The 21,062-nt window shown below is 52.8% G+C and overlaps 1 protein-coding gene across 10 annotated transcripts in view; it reads left to right on the plus strand.

Annotated features, from left to right (window-relative positions):
- The window catches only part of Arhgef2 (Rho/Rac guanine nucleotide exchange factor 2), a 55,291-nt gene that overhangs the window by 19,484 nt on the left and 14,745 nt on the right, over positions 1-21,062 (plus strand). For 3 of the 10 annotated variants that reach the window (XM_041655343.1, XM_041655340.1, XM_041655341.1), the window contains exons 4-14: positions 517-589; positions 1,337-1,379; positions 2,402-2,495; positions 15,026-15,170; positions 17,167-17,234; positions 17,479-17,542; positions 18,327-18,456; positions 18,640-18,749; positions 18,894-19,040; positions 19,611-19,861; positions 20,468-20,593. In XM_041655343.1, coding sequence (XP_041511277.1) covers positions 517-589; positions 1,337-1,379; positions 2,402-2,495; positions 15,026-15,170; positions 17,167-17,234; positions 17,479-17,542; positions 18,327-18,456; positions 18,640-18,749; positions 18,894-19,040; positions 19,611-19,861; positions 20,468-20,593 — 1,251 coding nt within the window. Of the gene's footprint in view, positions 1-516; positions 590-1,336; positions 1,380-2,401; positions 2,496-5,995; positions 6,051-6,625; positions 6,771-6,832; positions 6,851-6,918; positions 7,051-12,415; positions 12,434-14,734; positions 14,852-15,025; positions 15,171-17,166; positions 17,235-17,478; positions 17,543-18,326; positions 18,457-18,639; positions 18,750-18,893; positions 19,041-19,610; positions 19,862-20,467; positions 20,594-21,062 lie in introns of those variants that run through there. The other 7 variants (XM_041655344.1, XM_041655342.1, XM_041655345.1 and 4 more) reach the window with 7 other exon arrangements.

The raw sequence follows: 21,062 nt of genomic DNA on the forward strand, positions 1-21,062 counted from the left end.
GGCCATGTAGGCAGAATACTGTATGCACAATAAATAAATAAATCTTTAAAAAGAAACAAAAACAAAAAGAAAGAAAGAAAGAAAGAAAGAAAGAAAGAGAGAGGCTGGCAGACCTGCTCAGCAAACAGAAGTGCTTGTTGTACAGAACTCAACCTCGTTTGATCCCTAGATTTCATGATGGAAGGCACAAACAAACCCTGAGAATGACCTCTGACCTCCACACCTCATGCTATGACACATGTACAATTGAAACACAAAAAATAACAATGAAAAAATATACAGGATTGTGTTTTCTGTCCAGGGTAATGGGTAGGCCTCCGGAATAATATCCCAACTATTTCCTGTGAAATAACCCAGATTGGGTGTGGGGAATCTTGGGAGGCCTGGTGGAAGGGTTGAACTGTGGGCAAGGGAACACATTTGAGAAGGTGGACAACGCGTGGCCTTCGTGTGAGGACTGCACAATTCCAGGGTCAGAGTTCCTGCCTGCTATCTGCTGCCTCTTTGGTTCACTAGGCCCCTGGCATGCTGTCCAAGGCTGTGTCCATGAGCGGCATCAATTTCCTCTTGGACTGCTTAGATCCAGATGGTAAGTAAAAGTGGAACTCAAACCACTGTGGCCCAGCAGTGCCCAGAAGTGCCCAGCAGTGCCCAGCAGTCCCCAGCAGTGCCCAGCAGAGCAGGCTGTTCTCAGTCTCCATCACCTGCATTGTATGTAGTTACATACCCTTGGGGTTCCAAAAATTCCTTCAAGTGAGGGTTCTTATTCAGGACATCAGTGTCCCTGAGACTGTCCTGCCTGCCAACGAGGGGGACACAAGATACAAGCAGTCTTTCCAGGCTCCCCATCACTAGAAATGGGGGACAGTTTCTAGAAGTGCACTTCTGTTCTGAGGATGGCACATGCAGGGCCTGGCAAGATGCCTCACTGGGTCAAGGTGCTTCCCCCTAAGTCTAACAACTTGAGTTCAATCCCTGGGAAGGAGAAATGTCTGACCTCCACATGCCTGCCCCCACTCCACATACTCACAAATAACTGAACAAAGAGTAAAAAATGGAGTTTCGGGCAGCTCCATGCCGAGCTTCGGCCTCTCCGTTTACCAGAGGGAATGAAGCCTTTGGTCCAGCTAGTTCTTCTCTTCAGCTCCTTCTCAAGTTGTTCAGCTGCGCTCTCCTCAGACCCCGCCCTCTGTCCCTGCTCCCCTGTGGCCACCCTCAGGAATGGCGTCACAGGCACCTGCAGCCTGGGAACCTGATCCAGGTGGAGGGGGTTGGGAAGGCAGCCTGGGTGCCTTTGTCTGGCTTTTCCTAAACGCGTCTCTTCCTTGTGCATTAGCAGGTAACTCGTTCCGGTCCTCTGCCACAGACCTCAGCAAATGGTGAGTTTCGGGGATTCTGAGCCCATCAAAGGCCTAGATGTAGGAGTGATGGGTGTGGCCATGGATTTTGTAGCCTTAAAATTCCCCATTGTCCCCATGATGCTTCTGAGGAGGCCTTCAAATAGCCATCTCCCCGAGCGAGAGAAAAGGAGTAGGAGCCAAACCCTAAGGAATCTAACAAACAGCAAAGAGAGAGAGAGAGAGAGAGAGAGAGAGAGAGAGAGAGAGAGAGAGATTTGCTTGGTGCTGTCTGTGACACGAAGCTGCTGAGTGGCCTGGCCACCGGGGTGAGCTGTGGATGGCAGATAACCGCTGAAGGAAAGTAACTCGAAGGAGCGCTAGCTGAGGGCTGTAGAATTCCCAGCAGAGCGGCCTGGAGTGGAGCCTAGAGATGGAGATGGGTGCTGGATATTTCAAGAACTATACAAATAAGCATGCAAAATCACCACCTGTTTCTCCCGCCTGTGTGGCCAAAGCCTTGTTAGATGGGGCAGCTCACTCAGTGTGCCTGTGTGAGCAACACATGGGCCCTTTAAGAACTGGGCTCTGATTTGTGATCCTGAAATTCTCTAGCTGACACAACCTCCTGGCTCTGGTCAGGATTAGCTCATGGGATGGGCTGATGAAATCCCAGGAAATCCAGTTCTTATTGGCTTTAGGCCCAGGGGCTTTTTCCAAACAGCAGAGGGTCTACACAGGGCTCTTGTTCTGAGAGGGGGAAATGCCCCTCAAGGGCCTTCTCTCCAACCACATCTGATGGAGAACAGTTTGAGAGGGACTGGGCCCTCCCATCTCCAGCTGGAGAGGAAGAGGGTGGCTGCCTTTATCTGGGAGGAGTCTGGAGTTTCCTCATAAATAGGGGAGTCTGGAAGCTCGAGCATCCTGACCCAGAAGAGGTAGGAGGTGGGAACCGGGGAGTGTGTTTCCAGATTTCTACCTCAATGGCATGGGCCACCTGCCATCCCTGTGGTCGATTTTCTTTCCCAGTTCCCTCTCCTCACCTCTTCCCTGTCTTTTTGCAGTGGTAACCAGCTGGAAGAAGACTCAGGGGCCTGGGCAGGCTCCTCCCTGCGACGGACCTTCAGTTTCCTCTTGGGCATGACAGGCAAGGCCAAGGTAGGAGGCAGTCCAGGAAATAGGAGGTATAGCTCTGCTGACCTCCTCACTTCTCTTCCTCCCCCATGTCTCAGCAGGTCCAGGGCTCTCATTTTAAGAGAACACATGATGTGCCTTCAAAGCTCTGAGTGTCCCAGTAAATCGGCCTTTCTCTGTTTCCCTCCCCTCTAGCTGAGCAGACAGCTGCTGCAGACAACTTGGAGAGAAATAGGGCCGTGAGCTGAGGAATGGCCTAAGGCTCCTTTACTTCAGGCCACCCATAGCTAAGATGGGCAGCGGGAGTCTTGCCCATCGGACACAAGAATGATAATTACAGCAACGCCTTTTGCTTATTCATAGCGTGTTAGCGTTTTCAAAGTGCTCACACACTCATAATTTTATGGGTGGATACAGCAACCGAAGGAGTTGAACTAAGACCACAGGCAGAGTGGGCGCCAGGGAGGGGTGTGATTGTGTGGCACATGTGTGGCCGCGGGACACCAGGAAGCGAAGGTGTCCGGCTCCGGCTCTGCCTTGGTCGGTACCCTTGACTCTGGTGAGGCAGGGAGCTTTGACTGCAACCTGCCTGAATTGTCCGTTTTTTTCTTTCTTCTTTCTTTTCCTTTTTTCTTTCTTTCTTTCTTTTTTTTTCAAGACAGGGTTTTTCTGTATAGCTTTGGAGCCTGTCCTGGAACTCGCCCTGTAGAACAGGCTGGCCTCGAACTTACATAGATCTACATGTCTCTGCCTCCTGAGTGCTGGGATTAAAGGCGTGCGCCATCACCACCTGGCTCCATTTTCTTTCTTTTTAAACTTCTCGTTGTTTTGAAATAAGGTCTAACTCTGTGGCTCAGACCCCCCTGGAACTCACTATGTAGGCCAGGCAGCCTCAACCGTGACTTTCCTCCCATCTCGGCCTCCAGAAGGCTGAGATTCTGGATTTTAGGCAGGAGACACCACACATGGCCATTGTTTATATTTATTTATCTTTGAGACAGGGTTTCATATAGGCCAGGTGGGCCTTAAATTGTATATCTGAGGATGACCCTGAACTCTTGATCCTCTGTGTCTATCTCAAGAGCTGGGACCCCAAGCATCCACCACTACACCTACCTGCGGTGCCTGCCTCCCTCCCTCCCTCCTTCCCTCCCTCCCTTTTTTCCTTCCTTCTCTCCTCTCCTTCTCCTTTTCCTTCTTTGGCAGTTACTCCTCAGTCCTACAGCCTGGTTGGCCTTCATTATCCTGCCTCCAGCCTTCTGATTCTGAGCTCCAGGCTCGCAGGCTCCCTCTCCTTTTCCACTAGTGTGCATGTGCTTTCCAACCTGAGGTGGCCTCTGGTCACTGAGGGGAGCTTGAAGGACACACCATCCTATTCGGCTGGCAGAACCATGGGTCACTCCAGTCAGGTTGTTACCATGGTAGCCAAGTGCAAAGCAGGGTTCTTCCGGGGGCCAGACTCTGAGGGCAGGATTTCCTCAGCTGGGCAGGCAAGGGAGTGATGGAAGCAGATCCGTTGCTAGGACCTTCTTCCCAGAGAGGGAGTTGAAGGTGATGAAGAGGAGACATGAGAGGACATATCACAATCTTTTTTTATATATAATTTATTTTTATTTCATGTATATTGGCGCTTTGCCTGCATGTATGTCCGTGTGAGCTGTAACATCTTGGAGTTACAGACAGCTGTTAGCTGCTTTGTGATACCAGGGCTGCATGTTACTAGGGATGGAGAGGAGGAGGTAGCCTGTTCCTCCCCACTTGACTGGCATCCCACTTTTGTAGAGCTTTTTAGGATGGCTGTGGCAGAGACAGGCGATGGCTACACATTAATCACCATTTCACAGACAAGAGAACCTAGGAGCTGGGTCACTTAGGACCTCAGCTTGCTTGAGGAGCAGCACTCAAGAAACCTGTGACTGAACCCAAAGCCTTCCTCCACCAGCTCTTGCTGGGAAGCCACTGTGGTCATGTATGCCTTAGTCATCCCCAAGTCATGTCTAAGGCCCAAACTAATCAGCAGAAAGGTCGATTTGTGGACAGTGTGTCTTGAGTCTAGACAGCTCGAGGCACTCTTGGTTCCTCCAATGGCCCTTCGGAAACCAGACCCTTCCCTCCCTTCCTAGCTGGCAATAGGAATGGTACTTTTTTCTTTTCTTTTCTTTCTTTTTTTTTTAAGTTAAATGGTTCAACGAGGGCTTTGGCTACTTTTAGATTTTGGCAGAGGGTTTCTTTTTTTTTTTTTCTATATAAAAACAATTTCTGAAAGGCTTCACTGGACAGGATCACATGGGCTGGAATGAAAGGGCTTGGGAAAAGGGAGGACCCAGGAGTAAGGAAAACATTCATTGTTCCTGAGGGTGCAGAAACCAGAAACTGAGTCAAGCTGAGGACATAACTCATTAAATACAGGAGGTTAAGGTTTGGTTTTCAGAGCTCAGAATCGGGTAGCAGTGGTGAGAATGGGTGGGATGGGAAAACACAGTAAAAGGCTTGGGGGTCAGACGTTCCATGTGGACTTTATATACTGGCCAGTCCCTCAAAGAGTCTTGGGGTCAAATCCTAGATTTTTGCTCACTCAGGGTTTGACTTAACAACACTTTCTGGCCCGGGCCTTGGAGAAAAGTGATGTTCCAGACTAACAGAGGTCTCTGAGACCCCAGTGGTAAAGACAGGCAGCTAGGAGTCTGTTTTTAAAGTTAATACATTTCTTAGCATGACTGGTCTCTTAGAGGAGCGCCAGTCTGGAGTCCCAGAGTCAGATGCTCCTAAGGCTGTCCTTAGGCTTCCTTTAGAGGAAGCAGAATTGCCTGGGAAAGTCCTTTCTGCTTCTAGCTAGCCTGGCCTGGGCTTAGCTCCCCCCCCCCCCCCCCCCCCCCCCGGCCTTTACTATAAAAGGATCTTAGCAGGAGAATGGGTGCAGAAGGTGAGGGAGTTGCTACGCAGGGGATAGGTCAGAGGAATGTGTAGCGTGGTTCAGGGGTGAGGAGCCCAACCAGCACAGCCAAGGTTGAGGCAGTGGAGCCCAAAATAGAGATGGAGGCTAAAACTGGCACCACGAGAGTGCCAGTGCCGAGTTGGGCTGGAAACCTGCAGCTCAGCAGCGTTCTGTCTGGGTAGGCTACTGAGAAGGCCTGGAAGCTAGTGGTCGTGGGCGGGGCCTCATTCCCTTCCCTGGTCTCCATCTCACCACACACCTTTTGGGACTAGATTAGGCAGGATCCTGAAATTTCTACAAAGTTTTGTCCCAGGGTGCTCTGGTTTTTACAGGGCAGTGGGAGACCTTGAAAGTGGAAACAGACTGGAGAAAGAATTTCCCCGGTGGCAGGAAACTCAGGTTGACGCAAAAGGTCCAAAGAGATGAAAAGCCACCCACACTCCTTAGCAAACTCCAGCTACTTCCTGACCAGGGCAGGTTGTGTCGAGTCTTCCAGGTCTTGTTGAATTGGCAGCGGCAGGAACTGGTGTCCAGACACAAGGAAGGATTTCCTCAGCCTCGGGAAAGGTGCAGACTTCTCACTTCACTGCCAAAGTGGTTGGCAGAGGTGGTGCTGGGAATGACGTCGGAGTGTGGTCCCAGAGGTGTGAGAAGCTTGCGGTGGTGGTGCGGAACCCTCTCCTGTGATCTTTGAAAATGGCTCCTCACTTTTTTTTTGGGGGGGGGGGAGGGAGTGAAATTTACTGGTGCAGCTTCTAGTTCCCTTTTGATTTCCTCCTCCCTCTGGTCACACCAGTCCTCAACTGTAAAAAAGATCTGTGTACTCAAGTCTGTTTGATAGGCCCTTAAGGCTGGTTCCCCCAGCGGCTGACGAGGTAAGCGACAGAATCTTCCAACCGGAGGGTCTTTTAAGAGTGAAGTTACTCGGAATGGGTACCAGTGTTTTTTTAGGGAGAGGCGAACTAAGAAGGGTCGCTGAGGTCAGAGCATGTCCCTAAGCGCTAAAGGGAAAAGGCAGAGGACGCCTCGAACCTATCCAAGGACCTTGTCCTCCAGCCCATAGCCACACTAACCCTGGCGTCCCGTCCGGTGCGCGGGTACCCCGCCCTGCCTCCGCTCCGCCTCCCCCCTTCCTGAGCCCGGGTGAGGGAGGAGACTAGGGTTTGAGGAACTGGCGCTGGGTGCCGGGGCTAGGGGACTCAGACTTCCTGTCCCTAAGGCCGACGCGTACGGCCGGACCCCTCCCCCGCCGGAGCTGGACGCCCGGGTCCGCAGCGTCCGACCGCGGCTCACGTTGGATTATGTCTCGGATCGAATCCCTCACGCGCGCGCGGATCGACCGGAGCAAAGAGCTGGCGACCAAGGTGGGCTGGCTCTGCGACCGAGCGCCCTGCCGACCTCGGGCCTCCACCCCGCGCCCCATCTCCCCCCGCCGCCCGCTCTGGTGAGCGGGAGTCAGCGCGCAGCGGCCGGACGGGGTGGGTGGGGCTGCGAGCGCGTGGGGAGGGGGCTGGGGGACCGCGACGTGACCCGCGTCTCCAGCACCCGCGCAGCTTCTGTGCTGGCTTCCAGGAGAGCGGAGCTGGGTCATCAGTGGTTCGGCGGGACCGAGTGTTTTGGGCCGCTCGGAAGAAAGTTGGTTTGGTAAGGGACCGGGCGGGAAAAGGGGGTCGTGCGTGTCGGGCTCCTAGGGGCGACGCTGTTGGGTATCCCTTTCCGCGCCCCAGTTCCGCCTGGTTGCTCGCGGCGGTGCCCCCCAGCGAAGGCTCGGTCGTTTCCCCCTTTGTCCCCACCAGCGGTTGAAGGGGGCGGGAGGGGGTGGTTTCCCAGCTCCCTCCCCCACCTTCCCGCCCCTCCAAGACAAAAGTCAGCTCCTCCTCTTCTCGCCGATGGACTTTCCAGCTGTGATTCAGTTCTTGCCTGGGGTGGGCGGGTGGCTGGGGTCAGGACAGCAAGCGACAGCCCATTTCCCCCGCCAGGCCAGGCCGACTCCCTCAGGTGAAGGGAGCTTGCCTTTGTGTAGCTGGGATGCCTTCTTCCATCCAGAGCGCCGAGGTGTCTGAACCCAGAGTAATTCCCACCCTTAATCTGTTCCGTCATCTTACAGGCTCCTGGTTCTCCAGTCGCCTTGGCTGACCCACTCCCCTCAGCCATATTTTGATTATGGCCTCGGGTTGGGGGCCCTTCACCTGTCATCTGGGTCCTGGGTGTGTAATTCTCAGCACAGACTGCTTGACGACCCCTCCGCCGCACTTTTGCAAGTGCCCTTTATTCCTGCCTTTGTATTCAGGCCCACTCCCAAATGCCATGACTTTCCATACCTCAGTCTCCAGGAAGTGTTGAACCGGAGGACTTGTAGCCGAATGTGGAGCCGGGAGGGACCTGGTGCTGGCTGATGGGGCCTCCCAGTTCCTCAGGGCACCCACATTATAAGGTTCTCAGAAAGGAAAGGCAGGAACAGTTTTAATCCGAATCCCTGTTCTCCCTGGGAGCTCATGGACCCTTCTGCAGCCAGCCAAGCAGATCATTTATGTTCAGGCTGGGAAGCCACTCTGGGGATGGAAACCCCTCTCTCTCCCTTCCTCCTGGTTCCAGGCTTTAGCGACTCTTGTCTTGGTGCTAACCGCGAAGCTGGTCTGTAGGTTGGCTAGCCCAGGGGAGGCTTAGTTTGAGGCTTTTCTTTTTTTGGGATGGGAGTCTGCTAACCGGAAGGAAAGCTAGCAGGACTCTTAGTAGCTCCAGGGTGAGGTGACTGAAGTGTGAACTGTGGGGGTGGCAGACAGGCTCTTATCAGCCCCAGCGACAGGCCAGGCCCCAGCTCCCAAAGTCTGTTTATTTTTTTCAACCGTTTGAGCGAGACCCTGGAGTAGAGCCAGGGGAGGTGGGAATGGGACCTTTTTGAAAGCACGGAAATTTGGTTCCACCCTAAAAAGGAAAGTCATGGGGGAGCTTGGGGGGCAGATCTGTGAGACTGTATGAAGACATTCTTGGAGGGCCTTTCTCTAATCCAGACACCTGGCGTCTCATGCCCTGTTTTGTTGTTGTTGTTGTTGTTGTTGTTTTTGTTTTTTACATAACATGGTAACTGGAAATCTAGAACCTGGTTCTTTATCCTGTGACTAGCCATGAAGGTGGGATTGGGGGATCTGACTGGGACCGGGACCAGAGACTGGTTCTGAGAGGGCAGGGAGACCTTGGGGAGGAGGGAGGTTGTCAGTTTGAGCTGGTCGGAAGGGGAGGGACACCTCCGGAAAGCTGTGGTTACCGAAGTGGGGGAGTTGGTTCTCAGCCAACAAACCCTGGATCTTCCCCCTCCCCCTCCCCAAGCACACCAGCTGTCTCCTTTCTTTTTATACTGTGGTGGGAAGTAGAGGCCCACTGGAAATGAGATTATTTGAGGAGCATGGTCTTCCCTGAGACCTGTGAGGGAGATGGGTCAGGGCAGAAATCTGTTGTCCTCCCCCGTCTCTTTTTTTACTCTTAGGACATTTTCACAGAAGGGAGAATTCGAGCTCGACCTGCCCCTTTTTCCTTCCGCAGGCATAGGATCTATCTGTGCGCCCTCCGCACTTCCTTTTTCCCCTCATTGTTTCTGTCCTGCTGGTTCCCCAGCCCTCAGTACTCTCTGCCCTACTTCCTACCTGTCTAGCCTAAAGCTGCTCTTTGCATCTTTAGACCCCTCATCTCCTCTCCCGATCTTCCTGAGCCCTGAGTGTCTTGGCCCTCAGAACAAAGCAGGGGCCAGAGATCAGAGCTCTGGGGATGGCTTTGGAGGCGGGAGCACCGTGGGTTTTCCTGAACTCTGTATGTGATGGGGAGTGGGGAGAGAGGCCGCCTTTGTTCTGAGTACCAGAGAGGTGGCTGGCTTTGTGTGCAGGACCAGGAGGGCAGGGCTGAGGGAGCAGGAAGGGGAACTAGAATAGTTTGGGAGACTTGAGGAGTTGGGGTTCCTCTGGGAAGCTGGGGTTTGGGGCCATCCAAAAAGATTTTAGGGGTAATAGGTATCCAGGAAAGCACTGAAGCTGGGCATAGGGGGATGAAGCCTTAGAGAGGTCACCTAGGTACTGCAAGATGGTTGAAGAGTACCTAGGGAAACACCCAGGGCACCAGAGAAGGTGGAGAAGGGTCTAGCTCTGTCCCACTGGCCCGGGAACTGTGACCTTGAGTCAGAGAGAGGACAGATGAGATGTGATTCCCTTGTGTTTGCGTTCCCTGTGTTTGGGGGTGTGTCTCTCCGTCAGAGATGCACAGGGGTGCTTTTTGAAAATTAGCTCTCCCCATGCTCTGTGGACAGGAGCAAGTGGTTCCCATTTTAAAGTTCAGCCTCTGTTCTGATGTAGGATGTAGGCGCTGAGTAGATTTGTCATGGTTTCTGAAACTGGTAGAGCAATGGCTGAGAGGTCCTGGCTCGACCCTTCTGGGTTTGTTTTTGTCTCCTTGGGGAGGTGGGGGTAGGGCTGAAGGCAGCAGCTACCCCCTTCCAACTCAGCTGGCCTGCCCTGTGCCAGGAGGGCAGGGAGTCTGGCACAGCTATTGTTTGCCTGTACAAATGCCCGTCTGTCTGTGTCTGGCCTGACAGGTGTGGCTGAGGGGAGCAGGCTGGGCTCGGGGGTACCTGGGTCGCAGAGGCTCTAGCCAGATTTTAGGGCCCGTGGCGTAAGTGCCCCTTTTCTGCTTCACCCATGTGCTGTCCAGTCTCCCTGCCCAGTGGTTTACCACCCTTCGCCCAGTGTCTTTGTGTGCTCAGTGATGTCTTTTCCTTTTGTTTCTGCTTTAAGCTTTAGTGTCTGCATTTGGCCATCTTTTGGCAGCTCCCATTCTTCCATTTCCTTCCCTGGAGCTTCGGAAGGCGTAGGGCCTTCCACAGTCTATCCAAAGCCCTCCTCCTGGACTCACCTCAGGAATCTTCTCTCTTCACTCCCAGTCTCAGAGATTTCCCCTTGTGGAATTGAAACCAAGTTTGCAAGTACTGCACCGCTGACCAGCAGCCCTTCCCTTCCCAACCCAGTGACCCTGTGTCTCTGCTGTCCAGGGCGGAGCCACAGGCTCTTAGTCCCAGTGGACCCCTCCAAGAGCCCTCTGAGGTGATTGTGAATACCACACAATTCTCCCAGAGGCCTTGGTATGGAGAGAGGAGGACAGTGAGAACTCAGGCCTGGGGAGAGCAGCTCTGACACACCCGATTAACTCTACAGCCCTGAGGAGCTTGGGAAGCCTGAGTCTAGGTTTCCTTACTTTTCTTGCCTCATTGGTTTTCTTTTCTTTCTTTTTTTTTTCTTTTTGTCTTTTTCAAGACAAGGTTTCTCCATAGCTTTGGAGCCTGTTCTGGAACTAGCTCTGTAGAACAGAACTGGCCTCTGTCCCGTCCACCTGCCTCTGCCTCCCGGACCTCTGCCTCCCTCTGCCTCCCGAGTGCTGGGATTGCCACCACCACCCAGCTATCATTGTTTTCTTTTAGCCTAGAGCACAAAATGGAGAAAACTTGTCAGCACTCAGCTCCCTCCCTGCTTGAAATAAGGTGGAAGGAGGTTTCCCATTGTTGGTGTTCTGACCCCCATAGGAGACCCTCTTGGTCTCTGTTAGAGGAAGTGGGGTGCTCAAGAGGAAAGACAGGAAAGGAGGCTGAAGTTCTTAAGGTTCTCATAGGCTAGCAAAGGGTACCCACAGATGAGGGTGCTGCTGGAGACCCTGTTTTTTCTTCCTTCTGTACCCCCATTTCTGTTTTTTTTGTTTGTTTATTTGTTTTTTGTTTTTCGAGACAGGGTTTCTCTGTGGCTTTGGAGCCTGTCCTGGAACTAGCTCTGTAGACCAGGCTGGTCTCGAACTCACAGAGATCTGCCTGCCTCTGCCTCCCGAGTGCTGGGATTAAAGGCGTGCGCCACCATCGCCCGGCTGTACCCCCATTTCTGAACATACATTGGGTGTCTGCTGTACTTGAGGCTTTGTGCTAGGTATGAGTCTTTTTTTTTTCTTCGAGACAGGGTTTCTCTGTAGTTTTTGGTGCCTGTCCTGGAACTAACTCTTGTAGACCAGGCTGGCCTCGAGCTCACAAAGATCCCCCTGCCTCTGCCTCCCAAGTGCTGGCATTAAAGGTGTGCGCCACCACAGTCCAGCTGCTAGGTATGGGTCTTAAGATGAAGGTTGACCTTAACCCCAGCACTTGGGAGGCAGAGGCAGGCGGATCTCTGTGACTTTGAGGCCAGCCTGATCTACAAGAGCTAATTCCAGGACAGGCTCCAAAGCTACAGATAAACCCTGTCTCGAAGAACCCCTCCCCTCCCAAAAAAAAACGATGTTGACCCTGAACTCCTGATTCTTCTGCCTCAACCTCTCAGTGCTGAGCTTATTGGTGTATGCCCCAACACCCAGCCCTGCTCATTTCTATATTCAGTTAACCTGACGTGTAGCGTTAGCCTGGATAATATCAGTGAGCGGGGAAGGCTTTCCGGATCTGTGGAGAGGAAGCAGGGCGCACTGAGCTGGCCAGCAGAGGGTTGAGTTGTGCAGAAAGGGTGTTTGGATTGGGGAATGACAGGTCTTTCTTGCCTCTGTGGTGCTGGGATTGAATCCAATGCTTCATGTCTACCAGACCCTTGAACCTGGAGCCCTTTTTAGAGTTTTCTTTTGAGACAGAGTCTTGCTAAGTTGCCCAGGCTGTCTTTGAACTGTCCATCCTCTTACTTCGACCTTCCAAATAGTTAGGATTCCAGATGTGCACACCACCCCTAGCTGTGATAGACCCTTTCCTGGTGTGCACACCACCCCTAGCTGTGATAGACCCTTTCCTGGTGGACATACTGGGGCCTGGAGGACATGAAGGGCTGTTGTGCTTGCTGTGTTTCCCCTGGTAAGCACTTGCCATGCCATTGCATTTTGCACAGCTTGAGCCTTGGGGCGGTCTCAGTACAATAGTGCCAGGCAGTGCCAGGGCCGCTTGCTGCTGGGCAGTGCCCGTGCTGGGATGTGCTGCTGCTGTGGCTGCTGCCCGCTGCTCGTCCACTCAGAACAGGGGCCGCTTCAAGAGAGGGTGAGTGTTGACAGGTGGAAGGCAGGGACCAGAGCAACTGGGGTCCGCATGGGCAGTGGTGCCGAGAAGGGGAAGGGCGGCTGGAACCCTTTTCTGGCCCCAGTCCCTGGTCCCTTCCCACTTCCAGCAGAACTGTCTAGGCAGGTAGTACAGGGAACCATGAGGAAAGACTGTGTCTTAAGCACACACTTGTGTTTGGAGTGGCCCTTGCCAGCCAGGCATGTTGTTCTGTTTACTGCTGCTGTCGTGTTTGCTGGCTCGTCTGTCGGACATGCTCATACTTTCTATAGATCAGTGTCCTTGAGACGGCTGGGAGGGCAGAGAGGTGGAGAGAGGGAGAGTATATGTCTGCGGGAAGAGATATTTAGACTTGACCTTTGAAGTCCCATAAGGTGAATTTGAGGTGACTTTGATCTAGAAACAATCCAATTAAAGAGCTATGCTTTCCCACAGTCGGCTGGAGAATAGACCAATGGGACACTTTGCTAGAGATGCAGGCAGGCAGGTGCCACTAAAGAAGAGTCTGAGGGAGGGGTGTCCCTTAGGAGAGGAGGGGAGAAGTAGTTGCAGGGCTGATAGAAAGAAGTCTGTGGACAAGGAGAGACCAGGGCAGGGCAAGGAAGACAGGCAGGACAAGGAGAGAAGCCTGGCCTGGTGATGCATGCCTGTAAGCCTAGTACTTGAATGGCTGAGGCAGTAGGATTGCCTTTAGTTCAAGGCCAGACAGGTTACACAGTGAGATCCTGACTCAAAAACTAGTAGAGTAGCTGGGGTAGAGGAGGAAGCGTGAAGAGGGATGGTAGGGAACGACCTGCAGACCACCGGGCTCTGTCACCTCAGGTCACCCTGAGGGCCAAGACAGAAGGATCTTGGTCCAGGACAGCTCAAGACCTAGGGCACTGTGGTCCATTGCTCTCTGGCCCCTGCACTGTTGACTCAGCACCTCCACACTTCCCCTTTCCCCCATCCTCCCCCACTCCGACTGCCCCTGTGGTCAGTGGTGTAGCAGGCCCAGGCTGGGTGTTTTCGTCACTGAATTATAATTCTCTGTCTTAGAATGCCCGCCCGTTTCCTCAGTTCTATTTTAGCTGCCTGCATGGTTTTGTCCTTGCCCTCTAACATCTCTAATTAAATTGATTAACTAATTAATTTAGATGCTGGGTCTCACTGTAAAGCCCCGACTAGCTTGGAATTTCCTATGTATGCCAGGGCGGTCTTGAACTCATATCTGCCTGCCTCTCCTGAGTGCTGGGATTAAAGCCGCACTCCAGTATACCGGCTGTCTTGCCCTTTCTAATTTACTGGGTACATGCCATGGTTGGAATGTGGGTGTCAGTTTGGTTCTTCCACCGTGTGGGTCATCAAGTTTGGCAGCAGGTGCCTTTGCTTTTCTTCCTTTTCTGACCTGTTTGTTTGTTTGTTTGTTTGTTTTGGTGGTGGTGTTTTGAGATTGGCCCTCACATCATCCATATTACTAGATAGCTAAAGATGTCCATACTCCCAAGCTTCTCACCTCCACTCTGTAAGTGCTCTCTGTGTGTGTGTGTGTGTGTGTGTGTGTGTGTGTGTGTCTGTGTGTGTGTCTGTGTTTGTGTTTTGGGTTTTTGTTTTGTTTTGTTTTTTGAGAAAGTTGTCTATAGCCCAGGCTTGCTGCAATATTCCTGTCTTAGTCTTCCAAGTGCAGGAATTCATAGGCATGAGCTACCACAGCCAGTATTGTCTTTTCTGGCTCTTGGAAAAGTCAGGTACTTGGGGAGGAACAGAAAGGAAGTTAAGGACTTTTGCAGAAGCTGGATGGAGTGGGAGAAAACTTAAAGGCAAAGGTATTCCTCAGGGACAAATGGGGCACTACAGTGCTTTATCCCAGCACTGAGCAGGGGAGGCTGGAAGATCCAAAGTTCAAGGGTATTCTTGGCTACTTGAGCACCCACACACACACAGGCACACACACACACACACACACACACACACACACACACACGACCAGAGGTGGATCTTTTGGGCTTTGACTGATTGAGAATAAGTAGAAGAGTTAGAAGTTTGGGGTCCTGACCTCTGGGTTGGGGTGGCTGAAGATGCATTCTGTCCCCCCAGCCAATCTAATAAGGGAATCTCCTGCATTCCCACCCCTGTTTCCTCATGACTGCTTTGAAGACAGCAGCTCCAACACCCGTTGTCATGGTTATGAGAGGAGCTAACTCCCATAGATTGGAAAGCGCTGGTGAGCTGGCACCCTCTGCTTCTCTGGTCCTCCCCTCCTCTCTGCGCATCTTCCCCCAGCACAGAGAAAGCATCCAGCAGCCGGGGGCGAGCAGAGCTAAGCCTGGGAGGTGGAGTGAGGACGCGGAGATCTAGAGCTAGAGATCTAGAGCTAGGAAGATGAGTGGCAACAGGAGGCAGCCCAGTCGCCGGGGCCAGGTAGGCCAGAGGCCTAGGGACCTTAGGGACGGACTGCCCTGTGCTTTGGCGACTGGGGTCATCCACCCTCTCTAGGCAGGCTTTTCCTCCGTGGCTCTGCTTTCAGCCTGGTTCTCTGGAAGCCAGTGCTTAGGCTTCTCCTGGCCTCACTTCTATCTTTCAACCTTTCTGCAGACCCGGGAAAAGGAGAAGATGAAGGAAGCCAAGGACGCTCGCTATACCAACGGCCACCTCTTTACCACCATCTCAGTCTCGGGCATGACTATGTGCTACGCCTGTAACAAGAGCATCACAGCCAAGGAAGCCCTCATCTGCCCAAGTAAGTTGTTGGTCCCCGCAGGTGACTCAGACTGGGTCGTCATCAATCCTAGCCCCTTCCATCTGCCCTTTCCACCCCAGATCCTTAAAAGGGACTCTACTTTCTGAGCCCCACCTGGGCTCAAGTCCCATGTCCAGGTGCTTGGCCCCTCCCTTGCTGCCCTTCCTCACACTGGGTGGTGGCTGTTGGAATGTGGCATGGTCCGGTCTCTTGGGTGTAGGTTGGCAGAGTCTGGGATTCCTGTCCTTCCAGCTGTCACTTTCTGGGTATCCCCCTTGCCCTCTGAACAGCTGTTGACAGTTAGGGGAACTGTCTGGGAAAGGAGCAGGAATGTGTGTTTGAACCGGGGTGGGAGAGGAGCTAGGGAAAAGGGAAGCTGCCAACCCTGCAGCTGCCTCTGCCCATCTTTCTGGGCCCCACTGGACATTTTCGACTTGGGGATCCCCTTGTTGCATGTGGGTGGAATCTGAAGTCTGCTGATTCAAGGACAAGATGGAATTAGGCCTTGTCTATTTCTTTAACCCTGATAAAGAAATGCTGTTGAGACCTGTGTGATGGAGGAGGACTCAAAATTCCTAATCTTGCATGTATCCAACCTTCACCCTGTCCCAGGGTGGCTCTGTACTGAAGGAACACAGAGAGGAATTGCTGTCTCCTTGGGTCACCAGTGCAGAGGCTGCAGCGCTGCCCTGCCCCCCAGCCCCATGCCTCCTCCTGAGTAGAACAGGGGTGTTGTGGCCTGACTCTGACTCCCTTTATGACTTTGGGAAGGAACCCCAGGAAGAACTAATGGGGCCTTCCTCCCTACTTCTTTACCACTTGATTTAGAGCTAAAAGGATGAGGAGGGACCCCAATCTAGATCCCCCTGGAGACCTGACAAAATACTCAATCCGGAAGCTTGTTGCCAGGGGAACAGGGGAGGTGGGTAGCACTATTTTGAGAGCAGGTGGAAAGCGGAGGTTTGATCCAGAGACACTAGGTGTTGGGGGTAGGAGAAGGGAGCTCCAACGGTAGGCACTGCCACAGCCCTGCTTCCGTTGTCCCCTTCTGCCCCACCCTATGAGCCTTATATTTGTGGAAGTGAGCGTGGTACTGGGCATTGTCTGCACGAGGTAGCAGTTTCCTGTGGTGTTGGAGGGTTCCGGGTGAGCTGTAGCACTGAAGGCAGGTCAGGAAGGAGACAGTCCATGGTCCTAAGCCCAGGGTCTGCTCTTCCTTCTTCCTTTCCTGCTTCATGGAGAGGTGGGTGGGGGATGGGCGGAAGCAGATGGAGTGTGGGAGCTGTAGTTTGCCTTAGTGGAGGAACAGAACTTTACAGGCCTAGAACGGAGAAGCATCCTGGATGGAGTTAGTGCAGAAGACTGCATGCATGTGTGCGTGCGTGCGTGCGTGTGTGCATGTATGTGTGTGTGTTGTTTTTTTGAAACAGAGTTTCTCTGTGTAGCCCTGACTGTCCTGAAACTTGCTTTATAGACCAGGCTGGTCTCGAACTCACAGAGATCCGCCTGCCTCTGCCCTTCGAGTGCTGGGATTAAAGGCGTGCGCCACCACCACTGTGCAAGAGTGTGGGTTTTGGATTAAGGCACACTGAAGTTTAACTTGTTAACTCTTCACCAGCTGGGTGACCTGGGCTAGGAAACAGTATCCAGACCAAATTCCTCATCTGTGAAGGGAGCAGGGAGCTTTCCTCAGGGGGCCAGGGCCAGGGGCATCCCAGCAGAGAGCCGCCCTCTGGTCTGGGGAGGCCCCGTGCTCATCAGCCAGCGTCATCTCCTCAGGCCACAGGATGGTTCAGCCTTCTGGGTCGCAGACCCCTCTCACTTCCATTCATGCTGAAGGATAAGGGAAGCAGGGGAGGGATTGGCATGAGATTCTGGGAAGCTGGGAAGAGTGTCTGCAGAATGCATTGCCTAGGAAGTTGGGTGTTTACATGTGGGTGTGTCCCCTCCTGTACCACCCAGACTCCCCTTCACCCTCTCTACCCCACCCTCCCAGCCTGCAATGTGACTATCCACAACCGCTGTAAAGACACCCTGGCCAACTGTACCAAGGTCAAGCAGAAGGTGAGAGGGCAGGGTAGGCCGAGGGTTGGGGGAGAGGGCAGGGATCGCAGTGTCTGTCTGTTTTTCCGTTCATTCCCTCCGCTATGTCCCTGTCCTTGCCATGGGGCAGCCCAGACCTGCCCCCTTAGGCCACAGCCCTGCCTAACTAGAGGGCAGGGCAGCCGCTAGGTCCTGGCTTGTCCTGGGTGTGGGGGTCTTTGGGTGACAGCTATTCTTGGTGTCTCTCTTTTGCTCTGTGCCACAGCAACAGAAAGCTGCTCTGCTGAAGAACAACACTGCCCTGCAGTCTGTTTCTCTCCGAAGTAAGAGTGAGTAATTGGGAAGTTCCCATGGGTCCCTGGACCACCAAGCTCCTGAGCCCATGATCTCTACTGCCCCCATGAGGTCATACCCGGGAACAGACAGCTCATTTTAAATGGAAGTGTCTTGGGGAGTGGCATAGGGATGGTCCTTAATCTTGGGGTTACTGTTAAGACGGACAAGTCCAAATAGGTTTGAGGGACAAGGCTGGCTGGTTACTTGAGCCTTGCAACATCCTTTTATGATCGCCATTTATCTGTTCTTCATTTGGGAATTGTCTGTGACAACTGTCACACGTCAGATCAGAAGCATAGTGCCCAAGTTCCTTCTCCAGCTTGGGTCACTCCAGACTGGTCTCACCTCTCTGGCCTTTGCTTTGCTCACAGGCTTCTCTGGGGTTGAAGAACAAATAAGAACAGACTCTTTTTTTTTTTTTTTTAAGATCTTTATTTTTATGTATACAGGGTTCTTCCTGCATGTATCCTACCTACAATACAGAAGAGGGTACCAGATCTTATTACAGATGGTTGTGAGCCACCATGTGGTTGCTGGGAATTGAACTCAGGACCTCTGGAAGAGTAGCTAGTGTTCTTTACCTCTGAGCCATCTCTCCAGCCGCCAAGAACAGACTCTTAATTCATGCTGAGGGGTTGCACAGTGGACAGAGACATTTTCTTGATTGGTTTGCCAGTCTCTGTCTGTAAGGAGCAGTTCACCTTATTTCTATTTGAGCCTGGGAGACCAAAGGGCTGAGCAATTCAGTTTTTTCCTGTTTGGCCTCCTTCTTTACAGCAACCACCAGAGAGCGACCAAGCTCCGCCATCTACCCTTCTGATAGCTTTCGGCAGTCCCTGCTTGGTTCACGGCGTGGCCGCTCCTCCTTGTCTTTGGCCAAGAGTGTTTCCACCACCAACATTGCTGGGTGAGCTTCTGTTTGGGGAAGAGGGGTCCCGGCAGGAGAGCACCACTTCTGCCCATGAATTCGGAACTGGAGACAGATATGTGAAAGATAAATTCAAACAGAGTAGCTGTCCTTAGGGGCCCGACCTGGGGAGGGACCTCCTGCCCGAGTGGGGGTGATGTAGATGGCCTCCACTTCCTTCAGACATTTCAATGATGAGTCTCCCCTGGGGCTGCGTCGGATCCTCTCCCAGTCCACAGACTCCCTCAACATGCGGAACCGAACCCTGTCCGTGGAATCCCTTATTGATGAAGGTGAGCAGGCCCAGCATGGAGGAGAGGCATGCTGGCGTGGCTGGTGTAAGAAGCCTGGAAGGGAGGAAGGGAGAGGATCCAGGGAAGGGCCCAGGTCCGGAGAGGAGAGCTGCGTTCTGAGGTGGCTCCTGCACCGATATCCAGGTGCAGAAGTGATCTACAACGAACTCATGAGTGACTTTGAGATGGACGAGAAGGACTTTGCGGCAGATTCGTGGAGCCTTGCGGTGGACAGCAGCTTCCTGCAGCAGCATAAGAAGGAGGTGATGAAGCAGCAGGATGTCATCTACGGTAAGCCCCAGGGACACACAAGCTTCTACCAGACCCTGCTTGACTGCATCTGCCTTGTGCTACCCACCTGTCAGGACACCTTCTTCTGTCCTTGGCCACCATGTCCCTGTGCACCTACTTCTTGGTGCCGTTCGGGTTTGTTTTTTGTTTTTTTGTTTTTAATCTTATTTTTCTTAGAGAAGAGTCTCGGGGTGTAGGCCAGCCTGGTCTCAAACTCTCAGTCCTCCTGCCTTGGCATCCTGAGTTCTGGGATTACAGGCATGCACCACTACACCCACCTCCCAAGACCCCGCCTAGATCTCGTCTTCACTCAGTCCCCAGTCTTCACTCTGCCTCTTCCACGCCCAGCGCCCAGTCCTGTGCTGGGAACAGGGAAACCTTCACACTTGGCACACATGATTCTTCTCCTCAAATTGTTCCCAGCTTGAAATGACAAGGCATAGAGATACAAACAAACTCGAAAATGACCTAAGATGACAGTCATGCAGGAGTTAACTCCCAAAAGTTCCTGGGGCATCATGAGTTGTGTCCAAGGTAGGGTGCATAGACAGATGTCCCTTTGTCTCGTAGAGCTGATCCAGACAGAGCTGCACCATGTAAGAACACTGAAGATCATGACGCGCCTCTTCCGCACCGGGATGCTGGAAGAGTTGCAGCTGGAGCCTGGAGTAGTGCAGGGCCTGTTCCCCTGTGTGGATGAGCTCAGTGACATTCACACACGCTTCCTCAGTCAGCTGTTGGAACGCCGGCGTCAGGCCCTATGTCCAGGCAGCACCCGGAACTTTGTCATCCATCGTCTGGGTGACTTGCTCATCAGCCAGGTAGGAAAAGGCAGGGCTCCTAGGTGAAGTCTGCGGAAGGAGCTAGGACAGAAGTGAGCATTTCTTGCTTTGAGACAAGGTTTTATGTAGCTCTGGCTGTCTGGCAACTCGTATGTAGACCAGGCTGGCCTGTAGCTCACAGACATCCATCTGCCTCTGCTTCCCAAGTGCTGAGTTAAAGATGTGCACTAGTGTACCGGGCTCTTTCCTTAAGAAAAATTATGTGCGTGAGCGTGTGGTGGTCCAAGGACCGTTCTGGGAGTCAGTTCTTTCCCACCGTGTTGTTGGCCAAAGAGTGAGCAATTCTTTTTTTTTTTTTTTTTTTTTTGGATTCTTCGAGACAGGGTTTCTCTGTGGCTTTGGAGCCTGTCCTGGAACTAGCTCTGTAGACCAGGCTGGTCTCAAACTCACAGAGATCCACCTGCCTCTGCCTCCCGAGTGCTGGGATTAAAGGCTTGCGCCACCATCGCCCGGTAGAGTGAGCAATTCTTACCTCCAACCAAACTCTGGTAGCAGGAAGGGAAGCTGAGGAGAACTGGAGAGGTGGAAGCTGACTGTCAGGAGGCTGGAGGTGTGCTGACCTGGTCTTGCTATCCCGACTTCTAGTTCTCAGGTTCCAGCGCAGAGCAAATGCGCAAGACCTACTCGGAGTTCTGCAGCCGCCACACCAAGGCCTTAAAGCTCTATAAGGAGCTGTATGCTCGAGACAAGCGCTTCCAGCAGTTCATCCGGGTAAGCAAGCATCTCCAAGCCCAGGCTCAGCCTTCTCATGGCCCAAACCTCTCCCACCCCCAGGGTAGCATATGCCCTCTGCACATGCATAAAGGGAGGCAATTGAACACCCTTGTGGAGCCTATGTGCTTTTAGATCTCTTTAAGTTTCTTTGTTTTTTTTGGGGGGGGGGGTGTTTCGAGAAAGGGCTTCTCTGTGTAGCTTTGGTGCCTGTACTGGAACTCACACTGTAGATCAGGCTGACCTTGAATTCATAGAGATCCGCCTGCCTCTGCCTCCTGAGTGCTGGGATTAAAGGCATGAGCCACCACTGCCTGGCCTCTTTGGGTTTTTTGTTTTGTTTTGTTTTGAGACAGGGACTCATTATATAAGTCCTGGCTGTTGTGGAACTCTCTATGTAAACCACAGTGGCCTTGAACTCACAGCGATTCCTCTGCCTTCCATGTACCATAACCAGACCTTGTCAGTT

Source organism: Microtus oregoni, unplaced genomic scaffold (assembly GCF_018167655.1).
Source record: "Microtus oregoni isolate MIOR12 unplaced genomic scaffold, Mior012 000007F_ref0000211, whole genome shotgun sequence".
Lineage (NCBI taxonomy): Eukaryota > Metazoa > Chordata > Mammalia > Rodentia > Cricetidae > Microtus > Microtus oregoni.